This window comes from Lytechinus pictus, chromosome 1 (genome assembly GCF_037042905.1).
Source record: "Lytechinus pictus isolate F3 Inbred chromosome 1, Lp3.0, whole genome shotgun sequence".
Taxonomy (NCBI): Eukaryota; Metazoa; Echinodermata; class Echinoidea; order Temnopleuroida; family Toxopneustidae; genus Lytechinus; species Lytechinus pictus.
The window spans coordinates 28034508-28055693 of NC_087245.1; the positions used below are offsets into that span (position 1 = coordinate 28034508).

Here is a 21186-nt window from a genome sequence, read left to right on the forward strand (position 1 = left end):
TGGTCTTTGAGAACTCACCGATTTTTTTCATACCTGTACATGCACTATTTTCATACCTGTACATGCACTATTTTCATAGCTACACATATGTAATCATGAATTCAAACATGGTATCCATTATCATCTTGTTTTATACTTTGTCTTTCTCTGATGCAGGTACTTTAACCAACATTTTTGAGCTTGTAGTTGGTGCCCACCAGTTTCTGTCACTTTCCTCTGAGGCTCGTACTGCAGTGTACGTCGGCGGAGGCTACACTTTTATCTCCCCTCGTGGAGTGTACAGCTTGGCATCCATCGTTATCCAGGAGCATGCTACTCTTTCTCTGTCTGGGAGGAGTGCAAACATGTCTGTAGGAAGACTTCAGGTGGACTATGGAGGAAGTCTCTCCATACCTGAATTGTACCTGGAGGGTAACAACGTCATAGTGAATCCTGGAGGTTCTATTGATCTGACTGGAGGCAGTTTAGAAGGGCCAGGTCAGGGCATGGTAGGTAAACCCTTTGATAAAGTTGCTCATATAGATGTGGGGTTAAGAAATCCGCCTTTGTCTTAAAAGAAACTTTGCAGATCTACTTGGAATTTTGAGGGTCACTTCTTATTTTACTATAATGGGGATTCATATTGTATGTCTGAAGATTTGATAAGATACTTACATCTACATACATGTACTACTTCTAGCAATTACCCTTTCAGGATTAACTTTCAAACAAAAAGTCCATGGCAACCAGTCTACATGCCTGCATTAACACCTGTAGTAATTTTGGCTCACAGTCATAGATTTTTTTTAAACATCTCTTTGTTGAAAGAAAGACTACTCATCTTTGATATGAGAAACTATCAGCAACATTGACCTTGAGCCCAAAATAACAGAAGTATTTTTATGGCAGGCATATCGATTAGATGCTATAGACTTCTACATGAAAACAAGTGTCTTTCACTGCACTTGTAGGGTGATTAGGATTTAACCCTACACAGTAAATTGCTTGGACTCTATACTTACATACATTTGAGCATTTCTAAGATAATTGTTTGCATGTCAATTGATGCATGTTGCAATATACAATGTACATGTAAAGACACTGTACCTTTCTCGTGCTGGGTAATCATGGTCCATTCATACTATATGCTTATTAATATCTTACTCTGTCTTCCAAATAGGGTGGAACTGGCGGAGGTCATGGAGGTTACGGGGGATCACCCCAGGGGGAGAGCATGCTGGGAGGAGCTGCGTATGGTGATGTCATGAAACCTGACAAAGGGGGTAGCAGGGGAGGAAATGGAACCGATGGATATGGTGGAGCTGGAGGTGGATTCTTGTCTGTTACCCTTACAGGTGTCGCAACCATAAATGGTGAGTTAATTATATTCTGCAGAGTTGATGTCCATTTAGTAAATCACCGTCCATTCCCGTGTTTGCCTCTTTTTTTAACTACTGCCCAATTTGAAAAAACGTTGAGATTTTAATGATAATTTGATAAAATATTCACCATTTATGTATATTCAATCTCCACTTGACAAATTCATCAGGCCTTGATCATCATAGCTTTTCATGTGAACTAGAAAACCCAAACAAATCATTTCTGATACATGTAGGTCTTGTATATAAGGAGTCAGACATACATGTGTACTTTGCGGTATTACCCTCAGATTGCATTCTTTACAAATTTACCCAAATTTATCCAAAGTTTTATTATTGTTTTTTAACAGGCATGATCATAGTTGATGGGCTGCCAGGGACAGGATCAAGCGGAGGAGGAAGTGGAGGTGGTATTATCTTAGATGTTCAAGACCTGAGTGGCCATGGCTCTATTTTGGCTCGAGGAGGAAACGGGGCTGGGACTGGTGGTGGAGGTTCAGGTGGAAGGATTGCTATTCATTCTCAAAACAGGTAAGCTCATAAAAACTCACTAACATTGTTCCTTGTTCAGACAGGTTGAGAAAAGTACATGTAGATTGGAAATCTGCCTGGTTATGCCACTCTGGAAGACAACTTTGATTTTAGTTCAAACGTGATCATACATTGTTGTCTCAACTAATTATTCCAGCTATTTGGAGATTACTAACTGCTGCTACTTGCGCGAACAGGCTGCCAATGTACACCATCTCCATATTTAATGACATTCGTATTGAATATACCAAAATCTGGCTCAAGATCAATGCTTGAAATATGCCTTTTAATACTCTTGTCTCTGCAGTTTAAGCTATGCAGGATCCTATGAAACCAGAGGAGGTGGAAGCAACATCCCGAGTCCCGAGACCTACATAGGCGCAGCTGGAACTGTATATTTAGCAGATAAACTGAGTGGTATTCCAAGACACAGGATGATCATTGATGGATCTCAAAGAAGCAGCATCCCTCAGCAGGCTTTCACTATTCTGAGATCTGATCAGGGCATTCGAGATTTTGCTTTGGATTCACTAGACATTCGAGGTAAAATCCCTAATATACATTGCATGCCATGCCTCTAGGTTGCCTGAAGGATTTTGATATTGATTTATGTAAAATAAAATGTTTACACATGTAGCAAAGCGACTTTTGCGCCTAGTGTCGCCAGTAAGGTGCCTAGTGGCATGCAGTGGCTTAAACTGAATGCCAACTGGCACGTGAAGATGCGTAACGGCACCAAAAATTGAACTTGGAGTGACAAAAATTTTTAAACCATGAGGATAAGTAATGAAATCCTATTGCTAGATTCCTATGAGAAAGACATTACTCTGACATTTGACCAGTTGCCTAGGAGTCATCACATTCTTTTCACCTGCATGTATTGTAAGACATAATGTAGGTCTCACAATTGTGAATCCAGGTTCAGAAGACATGCCTTCGTGTGAGAGGAATGAACATTCAAAAGGTGTCAAATTTGCCCATAACCTTGATTTTTCAAAGGAAAATGTTCGTATTGAATGTATCTTTTTGCTCTGCTTTTATTTTTTTATTTTGTGCAGGACATGTATTCTTAGAGCTTGGTCACCCAGATTCATCTTTGAACATTGGAACAATGTCTGGTGACAGGACAGGTACCCTGGTAGTTCGGGATCAACAATTACTGGAGGTAGATACGTTGATACCAGCCAATACATCATCTTTGACCCAGTGTAACTTTGAAGTTGGAAGAGAAGGCATCTTGACATTCCCTGGGTTGCTCTCCATTGATCAGACAACCCTGGTTGTAGCTGGAATGCTTGCTGTAGAACATGTGGCTGTAGAGGAAAATGGCAGGCTGACGTTTCTTGAAGGAGCCACCATTGTGAGCAGAAATGAGAGCAGCTTTGTACCACTTTCAGCGACAGGGGAATTCTACTTCTCATCTTTAACACTGAAACAGGGTTCAACTTTTGATCCTGCTGGAGGATTAGTTATAAGAGGTGGACTGTTCCATTTGAAGATAGGTGTTGTTTTGGATTTGGACTATCTCGAGGTCAGGACCAATGAACTCATAGTTGAAGAAGGAGCCATATTAAGTACCAGTGGTAGGAGCATGGTCAATCAAATTCATAATATGGATGGAAGCTGTAGAGGTGGTGGCCATGGTGGTCCAGGGGGTATCGGCGATGGTCAACATCCTGCTGAGGCTATGCCATCATTTGGTACAATATATGAGCCCTCATTGTATGGAACACGAGGAGAGGGCACTCAAGGTGGATATGGAGGTTCAGCAATTACTGTAAGTAGTGACAACATCAGGATCGATGGTGTCCTAGAGGCTAATGGACATGACTCCGTTCATGGAGGTGGGAGTGGTGGGAGTGTGTGGGTAATTGCTCGACGTGATCTTAGTGGTAATGGTCTTATCTCAGCCTCCGGGGGTTCCTCATCGTCACCCAGCTGTGGTAGTGGTGGAGGTGGTAGAATAGCCATACACATATTACCAAGGGCATCATACCTCTATCATGGAACCTACAATGCTGCTGGAGGAAGTGGTAGTGGTGGATATGGTGGTCCTGGATCTATCTACTTCAAGCGGTACAAAGAGGAAGATTACACAGATGAACTTGTGATTGACAACAGCAATGGTCAATCTCTCCTGTACTTCACCTTGAATGAAACCTGGACTGAAGGTCATCTTGACATTTTAGAACTGAACAACCATGCTCTCTTTCATCTTCCTGAAGATGGTCAGGTCAGAGAACTTGATTTAAGGAAGGTAGAAGGAGATGGCACAGGTCTTCTGCATGTCCATTCCAATCACACTGTACTCTATGAACAGACTTTCGGTGAAAATCAGACTCACACAACTGTCAATACTAACCTTATCATTGACGATGGTGGAACAATTATTTTCTCGACTCTGACATTCATATCAGGTAAAGGATCCGTACATACAGCTCTTGACCTTGAAGGCAGGATGCTAGGGGTACACAACCTTATCCTCACCGAAGGTCGTACCATGAAAGTGTCAAACACTGCTGTTGCGAGTACAGACATTGACAACACCACAACTCCAGGTCAGTTTACATTCGGTAGTGTTGAGCTTCATGCAGGCAGCCGATGGGAGTTTGAAACCAACATGGGATCTGTTCTTAACATGGGCTCTCTTGACGTCAAATTCGGTGCAACGATATCAGCTGACTATGTCATCGCAGAAGTGAACTCTGTGGATGTTGAGATAGGATCTGTCATTGCTTGCTCAGGCACTGAACGACGGGAATCCTCATCAGCAGAAAGAGAGGGCATTCCATCAAGTGCAGATGCAGGTTCTGGCCATGGATCTTTCGGTGGGACTGGTCCTGATGGTGTTACTGGTGGTGGTTCCCCTTATGGATCTCTCTACTGGCCGACAAGAAGAGGTAGTGATGCCTATACTGGTGGACGAAAGGGAGGAGGTAAGAAATTTTAAATTGTCTATTTCTAAATGTATGTGCTTCAACTGTTCTTTCTACATAGAATACTGTTTTGGCACTCAAAATAATGCAGTCATTGTGCTTTTGATAAAATTAATATCTCTTAAAACTCCTAGTTCCTCAATTATAATTCCCACGTTACATATTTCGATCTGCTTTGATTATTTTCTCTGTAGTTGACTTGTTAATACAGTATTTCTCTCAAATGACAAAGAATATAAGGATATGAATCAATTATGATTCCCACGTTACATATTTCGATCTGCTTTGATTATTTCCTCTCAAATGACAAAGAATATAAGGATATGAATCATGCTATATGATATGACTGTATGTTATTATTATTGTTGTGCTTTGTAATTTTCTGTTCATATTCACAACTATAGGCACAGTACACATCATTTCCAATGAGCTGATTATTGATGGTACTATCTCAGCCAGTGGCGCTGAGGGAGGGGCTAGCGGAGGAAGTGTCCTTGTTCAGGCATATCTTTTTATAGGTGAGCAAACATTACAAATATTTCATTAGCATTAAAGGCGCTTTTTATGTTTCTTAATGAAAGTCTAGACCACTTTTATTTAGACTGTAATCTGGAATCCCTTTCAATGCCATTTACCTTCTTACACTGTACCTCTCTTTCCTATATAAAATAAAGATTGGGATCGGGCAAAGTGATATGCTGGATATGGCAACAGCATGACTTTTGTTTAGGTTTCAAAGATTTGTAAAATCTGTAAAATCTTTTTGAATCAAATACATGTACCTTGGAAATAGTCACCTTGAACTCAGATGAAAAATGTCTCTTTGTGCTATTTTAGGGACTATACAGAGACACAATTTTCTTTTTTTCTTGTTTGTGGTATGATATCATGAAATTTGAGATTGTACTCATTCTCCATTTTGTATTTACACAAAATATGTATACATACACTTGCATGTATTTGTTGTTTTTATAGGGAGTGGTGAAATAGACGTGAGTGGAGGATCTGGGACTGGTGGTGGGGGAGGTGGCTCTGGGGGTCGAATTGCCGTCTACACCAACAGCACTAATCAGTTCTATGGTTTCTACAATGCTCTTGGCGGAAGTGCTTCAAATGACCTACTGCAACCAAGGGGTGGTGGGAGTGGCACTGTGTATCTTTGGCAACCACAGAATAGTTCTCCTTTCCAAAGTCTTCTCATTGACAACCAAAACAGACCACATTCTCAATTCGTGATGCTAGATGAAGGCAGAACGTATTATGAGTTTGATGAAATCCACCTTCCGAGGCAGTCCTCTCTTCACATCAATGAGTCGGTATCTGCAGAATTTGTGATTCACAAAGTTGTGGGAGATCGAACCGGCCTCCTCCAGTCTCATGCAGGACATATGTTTTTTGTGGAGGTTGTAGAGTCTATACCAACTATTGGGAAGACACCCGTCAACTTCATCATTGACAGCCAATCAGAAATGGTATTTGCTCCTACCCTCCATGTCCTGGGCCTTGGTGTACCCACAAGTAGTGGACGTTTAGCATCCTTAGACATGAAGGGGAGATTAACAAATGTGATGGACCTAATTGCTAACCAGCACTCTCATATACAATATGGACAAGATGCACACACTGCAAAGCTGGAAAATGGAGAATATGTAGAGATCACTGAGCCTCTAAACTTTACCTTTGGTGCTATTCAGCTTCTGACCGATTCATCAATGTACTTTACAGCAGACTTAGGCATGCGATTCCTTGTGGCCGATCTCCATGCAAGATATAATTCCTTCATATCTGCCGAACATATTGAGCTTGTTGCCTCCTCTGTCAACATTGAAAAGGGGGCCATCTTAACTTGTAGTGCAGGAGACAGGCCTGAAGATCTGATGTCTTCTAGTTTGGGTCAAGGTGCTCCTGCATCCTCTAATGGTGCTGGTGGCGCTGGACATGCAAATCTTGGCGGGAATGCTTGCACAGAATCTTCAGAAACTCTAGAGAGTGGAGGTGCATTCTATGGAAGTATTTACCAGGGGGAAGAGCGTGGTAGCGATGGCGGTGATGGAACAAATAGTGAGGCTGGTGGAAAAGGTGGTGGATACATGAAGATTGTGGTTGGAGATACATTTAGGCTTGATGGTGAGTTGAGAGTTGATGGCTCTAGTGGTGCCTCTGGGAGCGGAGGTGGGAGTGGAGGGTCTGTACATCTCTCTGTGACAGAGTTTGATGGTCTAGGAAGGATAACAGCTCATGGTGGGAGCGGTAGTCAATCATCTGGTGGAGGTTCTGGTGGTATCATCACTGTGTACACCACATCTGTTAACAACTATCAAGGCCTGTATGAGGCACATGGCGGTGAAGGCAACCCATCTGATGAATCGCAGAGATGCCATGGTAGTCCTGGATCTGTATTCATTCACCATCTCTTTGAAGGTTACCCACGTACAACTCTTCTCATAGATAATCAACAAAGGTCTTGGGTACATTACTTCACACTCAGAGAAGACAATATGAGGCATTACTACTTTGACGAAATTCATCTAAATAACAAAGCATCACTGCAACTTTTGGATAACGGAATTCCGCAGACGCTGTCCGCAACCGAGCTTCTTGGCGACCAAACTGGTTTAATACATATACATGGTAACCACACCCACACATATGATGTCATTGAGGGAGAGATAACAAGCATGAAGCTTCCGGTGAATCTTAGGATTGACCCTGAAGGTGTAGCAGAGCTGGCCACCACAGTGGACGTTGTTGGCATGGGTAGTCCAGCCTTTGAATGGAACGGACAACTTCTTGGTGTAAGGCACCTGAGGATATCACCAGGCAGGGAAGTACTCATAGCTGCCAATGCTCACACTGCTCTAAAGGTAGATGGCCAGTACATTCAATTGGACAATCCTGGTACGTTCCACTTCTCAAGTCTGGAGTTTGGATCACAGACGTCCATCAGTTTTCCACCGCCACTTGGAGTTACCTTTACTGTTGGATTTTTGGTAAGTGTATTCTCTCTCCAGCTTATGTTGTTGTTTTTTATTTTGATTATACAGTGCGTCCCACAATAAACGAAACTGAGATTTATCAATGATTTTTCATAACTTAATCACAAATACAATAGACAAATGACCTACCATTGTAAAGCTTAGAATCTCCTCTTTCATCTGAAATTACTTAGATTATTTTCTTGTACGCATGAGTGAGCAAAACCAATTTGAAGAGGGGATACCAAAAAGTCATTTGGCGGGCTATATCTGGGTTTCAAAAAGAAAACCACATTCTCAAAAAGTTCAATATCTGCTCTTTGATTTGATACCTCAATTGCAGAAAATGGTCCTAGTAGGGCCTACACTAAGATACTAATTTTACTCTTTCAGTAATTATATTCTTACATGATATCAGTACAGGTGAATCTACTTTAGTCTTATCTTTTTGAGACCAAAGAAATTTGTTTTTACTGAAGCAATAAGGGCTGGGACTAAAACCCGGGTCCCGCCGGAAGCCTCGGGTACCCGGGTAGAAAAATCAATAACCGATACCCGAAAATTGCTTGCCAGTATAACGTACAGTATATGTATTTGATTTGTATTGCGTAGTGTAAGACATGATTGTAACTCAGCACAAAAGTACGCAAGTCTCATTTTTGAATCTCACCAATTACCCTCGAAATATACAAGTTTTTCAAGTGATGATGTGACTGAGATCGTTCGATCGTCGCCATGTTTCTTTTGCAGCTTGAGCATACGAAGCGCCAGCCAACCACGTTCGTGTTACCATTTTCAGTTCATCATAAACCGAAAATAAGGTTTATTGCTAATCAGAATTGCAATGCATCGTGGAATCGAAAAGTGGGCCGTTAGCTAGCATTGCTCGTGCGCAGCACAGAAATTTCAGTGGTGCGCAGAGCTGGCTAACGGTCCCCTTTTCGATCCCATGATACATTACGGTTCTGAACTTCTGATTAGCGATATACATTATGGTCACACGATCGTGATTGGCTGGCGCATTCGGCGCTCCGAAACTACCTGGAAATCAACTGACTTTGTGCATGTAGCGATAGATTCTACAAACTAAGGGAGCTTGTCAAAAGTCCATGCACCGTTCTATACCGTCTTTACTGCATCCGGGTTTTCGCTTCGGCTTTCCTGCCCAACGTTCCCTTCTCTTCAAAGGAACGGCCGCCATCAAAGGCCCATTGATGCCACCGTTCTTTTGTTCGTCTTTCCTGCAAGTCTTAATTTCTGTCGAAATACCGAAGAATCTATTCTAAATAGCTCCCTCTACGACCAAAACAAATGCGTGCCTTCATATTGACTGTCGGATCGGAGAGTTCGGGTCACTGTTCGCATCTATCATGTCTTTGGTTCGCATCTATCATGTCTGTAATGGAAGTTCGGGTGCATTCATAAAGCCACGGTAGCTTAATAAAAAATCACGCACGCTTCATAAATCGTTACGGATCTTTCGAATTTGCTGCACTAACCATGAAAACCTCTTTTTGTGCAATTGGAAGAGAGTCAATTCATGATGTTTTAGGTTGGAAAATAAGATTCCGCACATTTTCGTTTCGTAGGCCCAAGCCATTCGTAGAATTCACGTCAATTTGTAATGTTCATTATAACTCGCATCTGAAACAAATGTCGGGAGCGCCCCCCCCCCCCAAAAAAAAAAAGACAGAAGGAAATAGAATGATAAAATAAATATGACCGGAACAAGCTTGACACTATTACGCATAGATATATCAAAGATTTATTAGAAATTGTTTTTAATAGTTTGTTCAATTTTTGGACGGGCAACCATTTCCCCGGGATAATTTCTTTATCTCCTTGTTTTAAAGAAGCGGGACCAAAAGGGAAGGTGAAAAGAGGAAGAAGAAAGCTAACAAGTCATAGGGAAAGAAAAGGAAGGGGAAACAGAGAGAAATAGGAAAATAATATTGGGATGGAAGAAGAGGAAGGGTGAACAAAAATAGGGAGGAAAACAGTTGAAAGAGAAAAAAAAAGGAAATTTGAGAGGGGAAGAAATTTACGATCGAGAATCAACGGGAGAGGGGGGACAAAATAATATGGAAATGGATAGAGACAGAAAATAAGGGGAAAGAAGTAAAGAGAGCTGGTGGACGATGGGGGAGAAATAAAGGCGGGAAGGGAAAGAGTGAAAGGGGAACAGAGGGGAATTAGACATGGAGTGGCCATGCTGAAACGGTTCTTTATTCTTTGTTCATTCAGGTAACAAGAAGAAAATGAAGAAAAATGAAGCCTAATTAAAAGCTCGGAGTTAAATTGGTCGCAACTTTAATCTGATTGCAAACCCATTCTAGCAATATTCCATGAAAAGATATACAAAGCAAAATAAGTGAATAAAAAAGGAAAATGAGTAAAAGAAATTGAGAGAAGAAAAAAAAAAAAACTACTAAGATTTAAGAAAAACATGAGAAAGAGAAAGGGAAAACCGTGTACCGAAGAAATATAGTTATCGAATTGCTAATGCAGGAACCTAAAGCACTTATACCACATCAGTAATTATCAGGATAGGAAAGATAACAAAAGCAACATGATTATAGGGGTTGAAGCGGGCTCCTATTTGCGGCGACGGAAAAAATGGATTAAAGATTCAAAGATAAAAGGAAGAAGAATTAATGCAAGGAAACATGACAAGGGGAAGGGATAAAGAAATGAGGGGGTAAAAAGATTAATAAGAAATACAAGTGACAAAAATGGAGAGGGAGAATTGCAAATAGGAAACCCTACACACCTGCAGATCGCTTCCCTAGCTCTGTCATTGCCCATTAGATCTTGGACCTATGATATATTTACCCGTTCCGCCCGATTGGAATGACTGGGGGAACGTCGATTTCATTTCACACGAAACAGAAGACCATGCCGTTGCCACCAGTAGGCGGGGCTTTACAGATAGCGTTTCGCCAATTGAAAAGGTGTTCTCCACATGAGCGATTCCATGTCCCTCGACGTCAATGTGCGATTGTGTTAAAAACGACTGTCATCGATTAATATTCATCTTTTCTTGTTGTTTGAACAAATGCGTGTTCATCCCGATTTCTGCCTCTGCATCGAAATCAATATTCATGAGAGAGCAGAGTTGTGTTTTCGCAGAGGCCGTGATCAGGTGGGGGAGGGGGGGGGGCGAAATTATTTTTTCAAAAATTCATGACTTGCGTCTTCGCATGCGCGTGGACTGGACATTTACAAAATTTATTGTGGTCGTCTATTTCAAAAATTGCATGCCATGAATGAATCAGCATCCTCAAATTTTCTGGGGATTCAGGGGGAGCCGCCCCATGCCCTTCCCCATTAGGAGAGGCACAGTTAAAATTTGTAATGTAAAAATGCAGCCAAAACAAAAGTGTGCCCCCCCCCCCCCCTTGACAGCGAAACCTCTTTTCCCCTGTCATGGATCCGCCCCTGACCTCTAGACATTATGCTGTATAGACCCAATTCTTGGTTGGATTTACATTTACATAGGGCCCGCCCCCCCCCCCTATAGGTGGAGCAAAAAAAAGGGAAACAAAGAGGGAAAGAAAGAAAAAGAATTGAAGTCTGTCCCGATAGATGCTTTCCAATACAAAATACGCAGACATTTTGATCGGTCGCCAAATCGCTGGAAAAAACAAAAAGAATGTGTGAAAAGGGCTATAAAAATTCCAACAAAACACATTTGATTTCATACCTATCACATCATAATCATTTTAGGGCCATGCTCATATAATATAGTAATCAGGAATGGAATGGTTACATGAACTTTTCTGACCGGGATTTACCAATATGATTATAAACTTAAAAGCTTTAAATCATAAAGAATTAATATAAGCGGACAAACTGCAGTTCAAAAAATAAGAATGAATTAAATAGGAGGCCTACATGAAGCAAAAATTGTGTGTGAATTTTATTTCATCAAAAAAGTATGTTTCTTGGTATTATTCATTGAATGTGTGACTTTCGTAACTTTCAGTATTTTCATTTATTATAATTATCAAGGCTACCGCTACCACATTCACTACCACCACCACCATCATCATCAGTGTTAATTATCATCACTATCATCAGCAGGATCATTATAGCCAATCATGTCAACAGAACCATCTATGTCATTATCGTAGTTATTGAAATTTGGATAATTTTGGTAAGGAAATAATAAAAATGAGAGAAAGGTTGTAGCAGGAGGGGGGGGGGGTGAGTTTGTTCTAAAGTAAAATCAATGTGAGTAGAATTAAATTAATGTTTTTATCTATATTGCAGTGATGGTAAACATCATTTCAATACTAGGATGCCATGATGTTCAATAAAAAAGCTTAAAAATTCAGTACTTCACGGGTGAAGATGGGGCCGTAAGATGGGGCCGTAAGCTGCAGGGAGATATGTAAAATAATATTAACATTAGATCATTACTCTAAAATAGATGGAATATAATTTTTTATTATTAATATTAGTTAGTACACTTACTGGCCTAAAAGCAAAAGCAAATAGGGCCATGATATAGTCTTCTCCATCAAGAGAATTGGACATGATTGTCCTTTAAGGGTTGCTTGGCATTGATACTCATCGAACTGTTCTTAGTCATTGCCCAGGCCTATGATCATGAAAAAGCAAGATCACTCACCCGTATAGTAGAGAATCATTGACAATAGCATGCTCAGCGGGTTCGCCACAGAAAACAATGGGAGACACGCTCAAGACTTTAATTCCCCATATCTGCTGTCGTGATTATTGTCGTAATTTCAATAGATGAACCTACTTCAAAAGACTGTTGGCCCGTCCGATGGGAATCTTTTGTGATAATAGAGTGTAATAAAGTACGTGTATGCAGTAACTACCGTCCCGACTTCTTTTGTGCTATTTAAAAGATTCTTTCAACATCATCGAGTAGCGATTAGCGTGTAAAGTCGCATAAATTATCTCACATAACGGATCTAATGTTCATGATTACCAGCATCACCATGATCTTTCATTTATTTTTAAAATATAAAATTGATACTGGAGAACGATTGGAAATAGAGAATGAATGAATGATGATGGTGATGATGATGATAACAGTGATGATGATAGTGATAATCATAACTTTTAAGTTATATTAACGGACATGATATTACGAATAATAATATAACGTATAATGTTGATGATTAAATATTAACAAATGAAGATGATTGGTATATTTTGCGGCAATTAACCATGTACTTGAGACTCCCCTTTGACTCCCCCTTGGAGGAAACCAATAAAAATAAGCTTTGCGCGGTAGTTTTTTTTTTTTTTTTTTTTGGGGGGGGCATTTTGTGTCCTCTCTCTGTATTGACGAAAGCTGGATCCGCCCTGATAAAAATGATTCCTTTTAAAGCTCGCAATTCACGCTTGCCTTCTGTTCTATGAAACTTGATATAGATGCATATGAACAAATCATATTTGGTTTACATATTATAAAGCGCCTTCTCATATTCCAATTTTACCTTAAACGTAAGTATTTTATTTTCAAACGAAATCTATGAAAATGGTGCAGTTAGGCTTTCATTTTGATGCCAAATAGTCTCATAATTGGGATTAGTTGCAAACACGGTTTTTTTTAATAGAAGGTACAAGTATGAAGACAGTCACCCGCGCTGACAAAGTGATAATCTCCATTGAAATACCCCCACGAATCAAGAGGTCATCTTTCTATTGAAATCCGCCACCAGTCAGACCACCTCTATGTTCAAGAATATAGGGTAATCTCCCCAATCAAGAATGGGGTAATTTAAATCTACCTTGACAATGGAGCAAGCCGTTAAATACAGCTTGCAATGCGCTGACCCGTGCCATTTTCAATGTCCGGCTTTCGGGGAATTAAAATGAGCATTAAATGGGTAGTTTTCTTGTTCTCGTTTTGTCCCCATACTAGAACCTTGATTTTGTTTCTTTTCGTAATGTGCATTTTGATATGGTTTCCATTATATTTCTCAACATTTCGACATTTAATGTAGTTTAATACTTGCCTTTATAAAGAGCAATATAATAATAATAATAGCTGGATTTATAAAGCGCTTTTTGCCAGAGGATACAAAGCGCTGCTACTATTACCCCGGCTTTAGCTCGAGCTACCATCATCGGCGCTCAGTGCATGCAAGGAATTACTCCTGCCGGGTACCCATTCACCTCACCTGGGTCGAGTGCAGCACAGTGTGGATAAATTTCTTGCTGAAGGAAAATACGCCATGGCTACGATTCGAACACACAACCCTCTGTTTCAAAGGCGAGAGTCAGAACCACTAGACCACGACGCACCCACAATATTACACAAAACCTGTTTGGCGAAGCAGATTATAACATAACGTTCGACTGATATTTTATCAACACATGTTTAATTAACCATTTAACTTCCCTCTTTATAGGTCTACTCTTAATGTGAACATTCGAGTTATATTCTTTGCCTACCATCTCTCTGTGCATTTTAATAACCAAATATATTTGGAAAAGGGGTGTTTACTAGGCTAACGTGAAGGTCCTCACTTGTGTATGAACGACATATTCTCATTAAAATACATGCTGTGAGTTTCAAAGGGGGCACATTTGTTTAAAAATGGCATATTTACATTAACAAAATTGATAATGGCTCTCAAGGGGGTGGGGCGCACGGGCCGGATGCCCCCCCCCCCCCCCCCGGATTCACTACATAACTGTACCCTCAAGGTGCAGAATATAGACCCACTGACTTCTTTCAGTAGATGTCACAATATAGACCACAATACTTTTGATAGCCCAACTATTGTTCAAAATAAATACGGCGCCTATTGGATTGTATTGTGTTACTCCGGCAGGATCCGCACCAGCATGCACTCCATCCTTGTTGATATAGTATGCCAAATACCTCGGTCACGTTTATTCTAAGGCGAGTCGAAAACAGTCGTTTTAACAGTTTTTGTACCAGCTAAATATAGGAGGTTTGAATAAAATGAATAAAACGGCTGTTTTCGACTTGCCGTATGGCCGCCGTAGAGCAAATGTGACCTAGGTATTACCATTTCCAGTAAGTTTATTGATTTCTTGTGCATATTTAAATATGCAAGCTATACAGAATGCAGATACGATTAAGAGGTGAAGTACAAAGTTGGAAGGGAAACTAGGCCAACGAGGCTTTCGTATTACTAACTTTACGTCGGTAAAATATGTTTACCTTAGACACTGGGAATCTAATTTGCAATATTTTGACACACACACATTGCAGATTAATTCAGATATTTGATAGGAAGAAGAAATCAACGGCAATATACACGTATTGAACAAGTCAAACGTGAATGTTAAAAACAGAATAGGCTTATTAGAAAGGATCTTAAAAATGGAAAGATGTAGAACTGGAAAAATGAAAGAAATAATTAAGCCCCCCCGAGCGGACAGGTTTGAAGGGGGGGGGGATCACCATGCATAAAATCATGGTACTTGTGAAGGCCTGAGCCCCAGACCCACTTCGGTTCTGTGGCTCCTGGATGGTAATCAAGAACACTAGGTCACATAGTACTCTACATCACAGGGGAAATTTATGTAAGAGAATAAAGACGGATCCAAGGTAAAAAGATAATATAGGTTTTCCTGTCCAATATCATGTCGGAGTCACTTAAATGTGTTAATTTGCATTTTAATTCGCGCAATATTTTTCATCGGTCATTCAAAGTTTAGAATAAGATTCCTTAGAAGACGCTATAATTTCTTTATAAACACTAAACTCAATTCATGGTCAAGACTACCTCAACTTTGATACTTTCAATATTTGATTTTTAAGTGCTTTTGATTTCGTTCGAAGGTAAAGATGTTTGTAACGGTCTTACAAAGTAACGAAAGTTCTTTTTGTTCTGAATTTCGGGCAATGAAACTCAAGAATAATGCATTTAAGCTAGAATTACCGATATGACTGCTTGAACATCCAATTTAATTTTTAAAGTTCAAATTAACGATATTTTATTCGTTTGTTTTGCACGGCATCTGTATTATGTGTGAATATATAAGTTTCTAACATGTCAATGTTTAAACATGTGGATAATAATTGATTTGCACTTTGGCTAAATTAGATATAGGCCTATAATTAGCTCAAATTTGAATTTAAATGATGCCTTTAGTTTTCATCCTTTTTTTTCCACAAAAAACACTTGCATTTTATGTATTTTTTTTGCCACAGTAGCGTTTCAATGTATAAATTTAAATGCCCTCATTTTTGGACCCAGGTATGATTTATATTGCGATTTTTGCGAGGGGTTTTGCATTTTGTTTACAAAGATGTTAAGGAAAATTCCATATTTTTCCTTTTCACCCGACAATGCTGACTGTGTGGGCTCAGTGTGATGAAAAAATCTTACCCGCGCCTGAATACTTACTTTTAGAAAGTCAATATCTTAACGGTATATTCTTCAAAATAAAACAACATGCTAGTGCTAAAGGGCTAAAGCTTTATTGTTCTATTAAAGAAATGAAATCTAAATCTAACTGAACTTTGTCATATGCTGAAACCCGAAACGAAAAATTATCAAAAGAAATTGTGAAAGCGTAACTTTGGAAAATATATACCCCACTGGACTAGGCACACCGATACAAGGACACAACGATATTCAGATCAGTGACTAGAGATCGGGTGTTCAATAGTTTGCCTAAAACGCCGATATCGTGGACATAGAGGGCGCTCATGCAAAAACATCTTATCGGAGAGCCAACCGGGGGGCGTCAAAAGAAAAGATAAAAGCGCACGCTTCCGTTTTCGCTGCAAAAGTGCACGCTGGCGTCTTGAATGGCAAGAGCACTGACCCGTAGGTAAGAAAATGGACAATGTCACGCTCAGCGGTTTCGCCGTGGAATATAAAGGAAAAAACGCACACACACTTTTGACAACACGCCTAACGAACACGATGTAATATCGAGGCTACTTCGTAAGATTTTGACGGAAAAGCAAGAAGTAATCAAAATTTGCTTACCTGTGTGGTATCGGTGAGAAAACAGATCCTCCGAGAATACCTTTCATAATTAATATGAAATATTTTAAGTGGAATTCTAGGTTGATTTTGGTACGAGGTGACAGAGTATTGCAGACTTGTTTTGATGGATACTGCGTGGGGCACGGGAGGCTTGCACTGTGCATGCTTACTATATTTTCATTCATAAGTTTGCTTGCGGCACAGGGGCTGAATGACGTCACCTACGGGGTTTTTCCACCAGTCATATTTCATGCGACATGAATTTCTGGTACCCGCCCGAACATTACCACGGGTACCCGAAGACAAAAATATTCATAAGTCCCAGGCCTAGAAGCAATATTAGACTTCAAACAAATAACACATATATGCATATTCTGGTCTGAAAAATGCTTTGACCTAGGTATTTTTTTAGCATATAGAAGGGCAACCTAATCTATATGCAAATGCATTCTAAAGTTATTAATCATACATGTAGTTTTCTTCTCTCTCTCTTTCAATGCACCTTTTGCACTCTGATTTTACGCATTATGAATATCATATTATATTATTATTATTATGAAATGCAGGATATAAAATGGGCCTCAGTCTTCAGTGCTGAGTATTTCAACATCACATCTTCAGACTTCAACCTTGAGATTGAAGCCACCTTAGATTGCTCTGGACGAGGCCTGGAGAATGGCAGTCCAGGAAGAGGTCTGATGCCAGGTTCAGGGGCAGGCCATGCAACAACAGGAGGCTCTTGTACATGTAGGTTTATTAAGGATAAAATCTCTTGGGGTGACAATCGCAAACTAAATTCAAACAGAATCAAATTTACCACCCAAATGTTTTCTAAGTGTAGGTGAAAAATTGAAACAAGGACATGTCAATTATGTCTTGAAGAAAAATAAGTAAATGCTCAGAAATTTCAAAAAATAAGAATATTTCTATCAATACATGGGCTTTTTTCAATGGATGTGTCCACATGAACTAATCTATAATGGTTGCTCATATGGTTTTCATCTTTTTTCATTATTTATTGACATTTGGCTTGTATCTCTCGTTCAGAATGTACCATATTTAGATCTATGATAATGTACAATTCACATTTCTATTGAGGGCCTATACTTGTACATTTTCATTTTCCGGGCTTGCTATAGCTACTGACTGTGAAGGTGGCTCTGTGTATGGATCTCTTTATGAACCTGTTGATGCTGGATCCAGAGGTGGAGCTGACAATTCAGGAAACCCTGGTCCACGTGGAGGAGGGCACATCCGTATCCGGGTGGGATATATCTTCCAGTTGGATGGCATCTTAGATGCAGATGGACTTTCTGGATCTAATCGTGCAGGGGGAGCCAGTGGTGGAGCCATATGGATTACAACAGGTGAATACGTGAATAGAAAATCCCTTTTAGGTCCCATCTTATCCTGTACCCCAAGAAGAATAGTGTTCTTTTTACCAAAGGATTTGGCCGAGACAATTGAAGAAATGAATAATGCTTAGGTAATTCATTGAATCAAGGAATGAAGTAAACATAAACATTCCTTTGTCCTTATTCTGAAGTAACATTTATCCATTCCCTGTATTCAACAAAATTTACATGTGTCATTTCAAAGATGTTGTGTTCTCAACTGCCTAGTCCGAGTAGCTCAGACAACGATGAGTGTTATAATTAATTGGAGGGGTTCTTATGGTAAAAAGTTATACTGATAACAAAACAGGATAAACTTCTGAAGTACTCAAATTGACAATATTGAATCAAAAAATTTGTTGTTGATCGTCAAATCCATGGTCTATTGCAGATCACTTGAGAGGCCATGGTCGTGCACGGGCTTTAGGAGGATTGGGAGACCACTCCTCTGGTGGAGGGGCAGGAGGGCGCATCGCTGTTCACATTGGAGGCACCGACGAGTATAGGGGTGCATTGGTCGCCCTCGGTGCAGCTGGTGGTGGACATGGAGGGGATCATGGAGGCACTGGCACAGTATACGTGGAGGAGTACAGGAATGGAACAGCCAGGACCAGGCTCTATTTGGATGGCCAAGGATTTTCTCCAGCCAAAGATTTCATCCTGACGGAGACCAACCCTAGAATCCTTTATGAGGGCCTTCCCATCCACAGTGGTGCTCCTTTCGCTTTTGATGAAGTCACTTTGCAGGGAGGGGTAAGGATATGTTGCTTGAAAGACGACAGTGTTTCATAGAGTGGAGTACATTGTTAAATCACCTTCACACTCTTAAACTTAGGCATTTCCACAGTGTGTACCACTATTTCACACAGCTTATGAACACACTGTGTGACACTGCGCTCTTTCAAACAGGGTATATGATCATGCTACCAGGCTAGGAAACGGTTTATTTTCAATTGGTCTACCATCAGTTTGTCCACTATCCACAGGGTCTAATTGCCAGTTTGTCCATGCACTCACCATTTTGTCTAATAGCCAGTTGGCTGAATAGCCATGCATACTATGTGGTCTATTTGGACTAAGTGTTAATTTGGCGGAATGAATGAAAAGAAAGTGGGGATTAGACCAACTGGTTATGAGACGAAATGGTAATTTTCGGACCAAATGGTTGTCAGATCAAATGTTGATGGACAGAATGGCATTAGACCATGTGATGAGTGGACAAGTTGGCAATTGAAGAACTGGCAGTTTACTGGTTAGAGCTGTAATTTAATGTCTTAGTTTTGGAGGCTCTATAACATGATACAATGCAGATAAACTTGCCCAAATTATTTGAAAAAAATTACCATTCTACAGTGTAATTTTGTCATGAGTTTGATAATGAGATGAAAGATGTTTGAAAGATGCTATTTCATTTTCTAGACAATCATGTTTTGAAAAAAAAGTAAAGTTTTTAGTGGTAGCATCTGAATTTTTTTTTAGTATGGTAAAGCTATTTTTGAGAATGTGCTACACTTTTATATTAATCACATTACAGGTTATCTTCAAGCTTTCACCAGATGAAGATGTTTCACCGAGGCTCTCAATCCTTACCATCCTAGGCGATGCAAGCGGTCTTCTCCACATCCAACCCAATCAAACATTCTCTATTGAATACACATCTGCTGTAAATAGACGTTCAGTCCCACCTGTTAATATTCATGTCAGTCAAGATTCCACTGTCTACTTGCCAGCTGACTTTAGGATCATAGGAGATGCTAGTCCGTCATTCTACCTTGATGGCACCATGGTTGGTGTTTATAATCTAACTATTGGGGGAGGGAAACAGTTGGAGATAGGAGAACATGCAACCAATCGTCATATCAGTAATGGGACCTGGGTTTCATCATCTGTAGAAGGTATGGATGCCCAAAGTTGTGTGGTTAACGATTTATATATATGTGCAGTTCCATAAAACAAGCAACCTTTTTTGTATGTCTGACCTTCATTTCTTTCCATTCTTGCTTCATGAACTTATCTAATCATGATCATTTAAGAGAAAACAGTAAAAATATCCAGAAGATCCCACTTATATTGGGCTTGATGTACATATGTTTTGTGACATTTTCCATGCATGATGTTGGCATAAGCAGTGATATGAGTGATATAGGAATAAGTTCATAAAAAAACAGTTTGATTAAGAGTTGAATTCATTCCATTTTGAAGGGGTCAAAGAATGGATATAAATCTCCAGAATTGATACATTGATGTGTTGAGAGACATGCTGTTAAAACAGCGTTCTAACATAGCAACCCGTGTATGAAGTGATTTGTTATATCCTAACATTGATTAAAATATACTATATGTATTTGAATATCATGTAGGTGTGTAAAAAAGGCTCCTTTACAAAGACTACCAGTTTTCTCTATTATACAACAAAGGTTGTATTGCATAAAACTTCCAGTTGATCATAACTGTGCTTTGTTAACTTCGGATGAATCCTCAATTCAGGTTATGAGTTGTTTTACCAGTTTGCCATAGTAGTTGTCATGGATTGTTAAGTTAATATTAATTAAAGTTCATGATCTTTTTGTATATTTCTGTGCTTTAGGCCACATTCTTGTAGGTCATCTGGAAATGGAATCCCAGTCCAGCTTTGTCAGTCCTACCCATCTCACAATTGACGCTGCTTCCATCATCATGCATTATAAATCGTACATCACTGCACAATCCTTTCATATTACGGCCAATGACCTCACCATTGAAGGAGAAGCACGCCTAGATGTATCCGCACGGGAACCTGGACCTGGGCTTGGTCCAGGAACAGAAACCCCTTCAGGTGGAACTGGAGCTGGTCATGGAGGCTTTGGCGGAGGTGCCGATCATGCTAACTACACACATGGTAAAAATTTATGATAAAAATTTTAACTATCAATGTTAAACAATAACATGCTGGTAGCAATGTGAATTTTATGTCTCCTACTTTTGTTTTGTACATGCTTGAATGCAGACTTTCCCGGTAATTTTGTGAGAGTTTAAAGAAAAGTCTCATTTGGGAA

General features: G+C 39.9%; 1 protein-coding gene across 1 annotated transcript in view; it reads left to right on the forward strand.

Moving 5' to 3' along the window:
- The window catches only part of LOC129265193 (uncharacterized), a 112837-nt gene that overhangs the window by 72777 nt on the left and 18874 nt on the right, over positions 1 to 21186 (forward strand). Inside the window, exons 53-64 of the mRNA XM_064104079.1 lie at positions 157 to 488; positions 1160 to 1352; positions 1709 to 1889; positions 2197 to 2432; positions 2948 to 4825; positions 5230 to 5343; positions 5801 to 7815; positions 17324 to 17504; positions 17897 to 18124; positions 18543 to 18904; positions 19686 to 20046; positions 20739 to 21029. Coding sequence (XP_063960149.1) covers positions 157 to 488; positions 1160 to 1352; positions 1709 to 1889; positions 2197 to 2432; positions 2948 to 4825; positions 5230 to 5343; positions 5801 to 7815; positions 17324 to 17504; positions 17897 to 18124; positions 18543 to 18904; positions 19686 to 20046; positions 20739 to 21029 — 6372 coding nt within the window. The remainder of the gene's footprint in view (positions 1 to 156; positions 489 to 1159; positions 1353 to 1708; positions 1890 to 2196; positions 2433 to 2947; positions 4826 to 5229; positions 5344 to 5800; positions 7816 to 17323; positions 17505 to 17896; positions 18125 to 18542; positions 18905 to 19685; positions 20047 to 20738; positions 21030 to 21186) is intronic.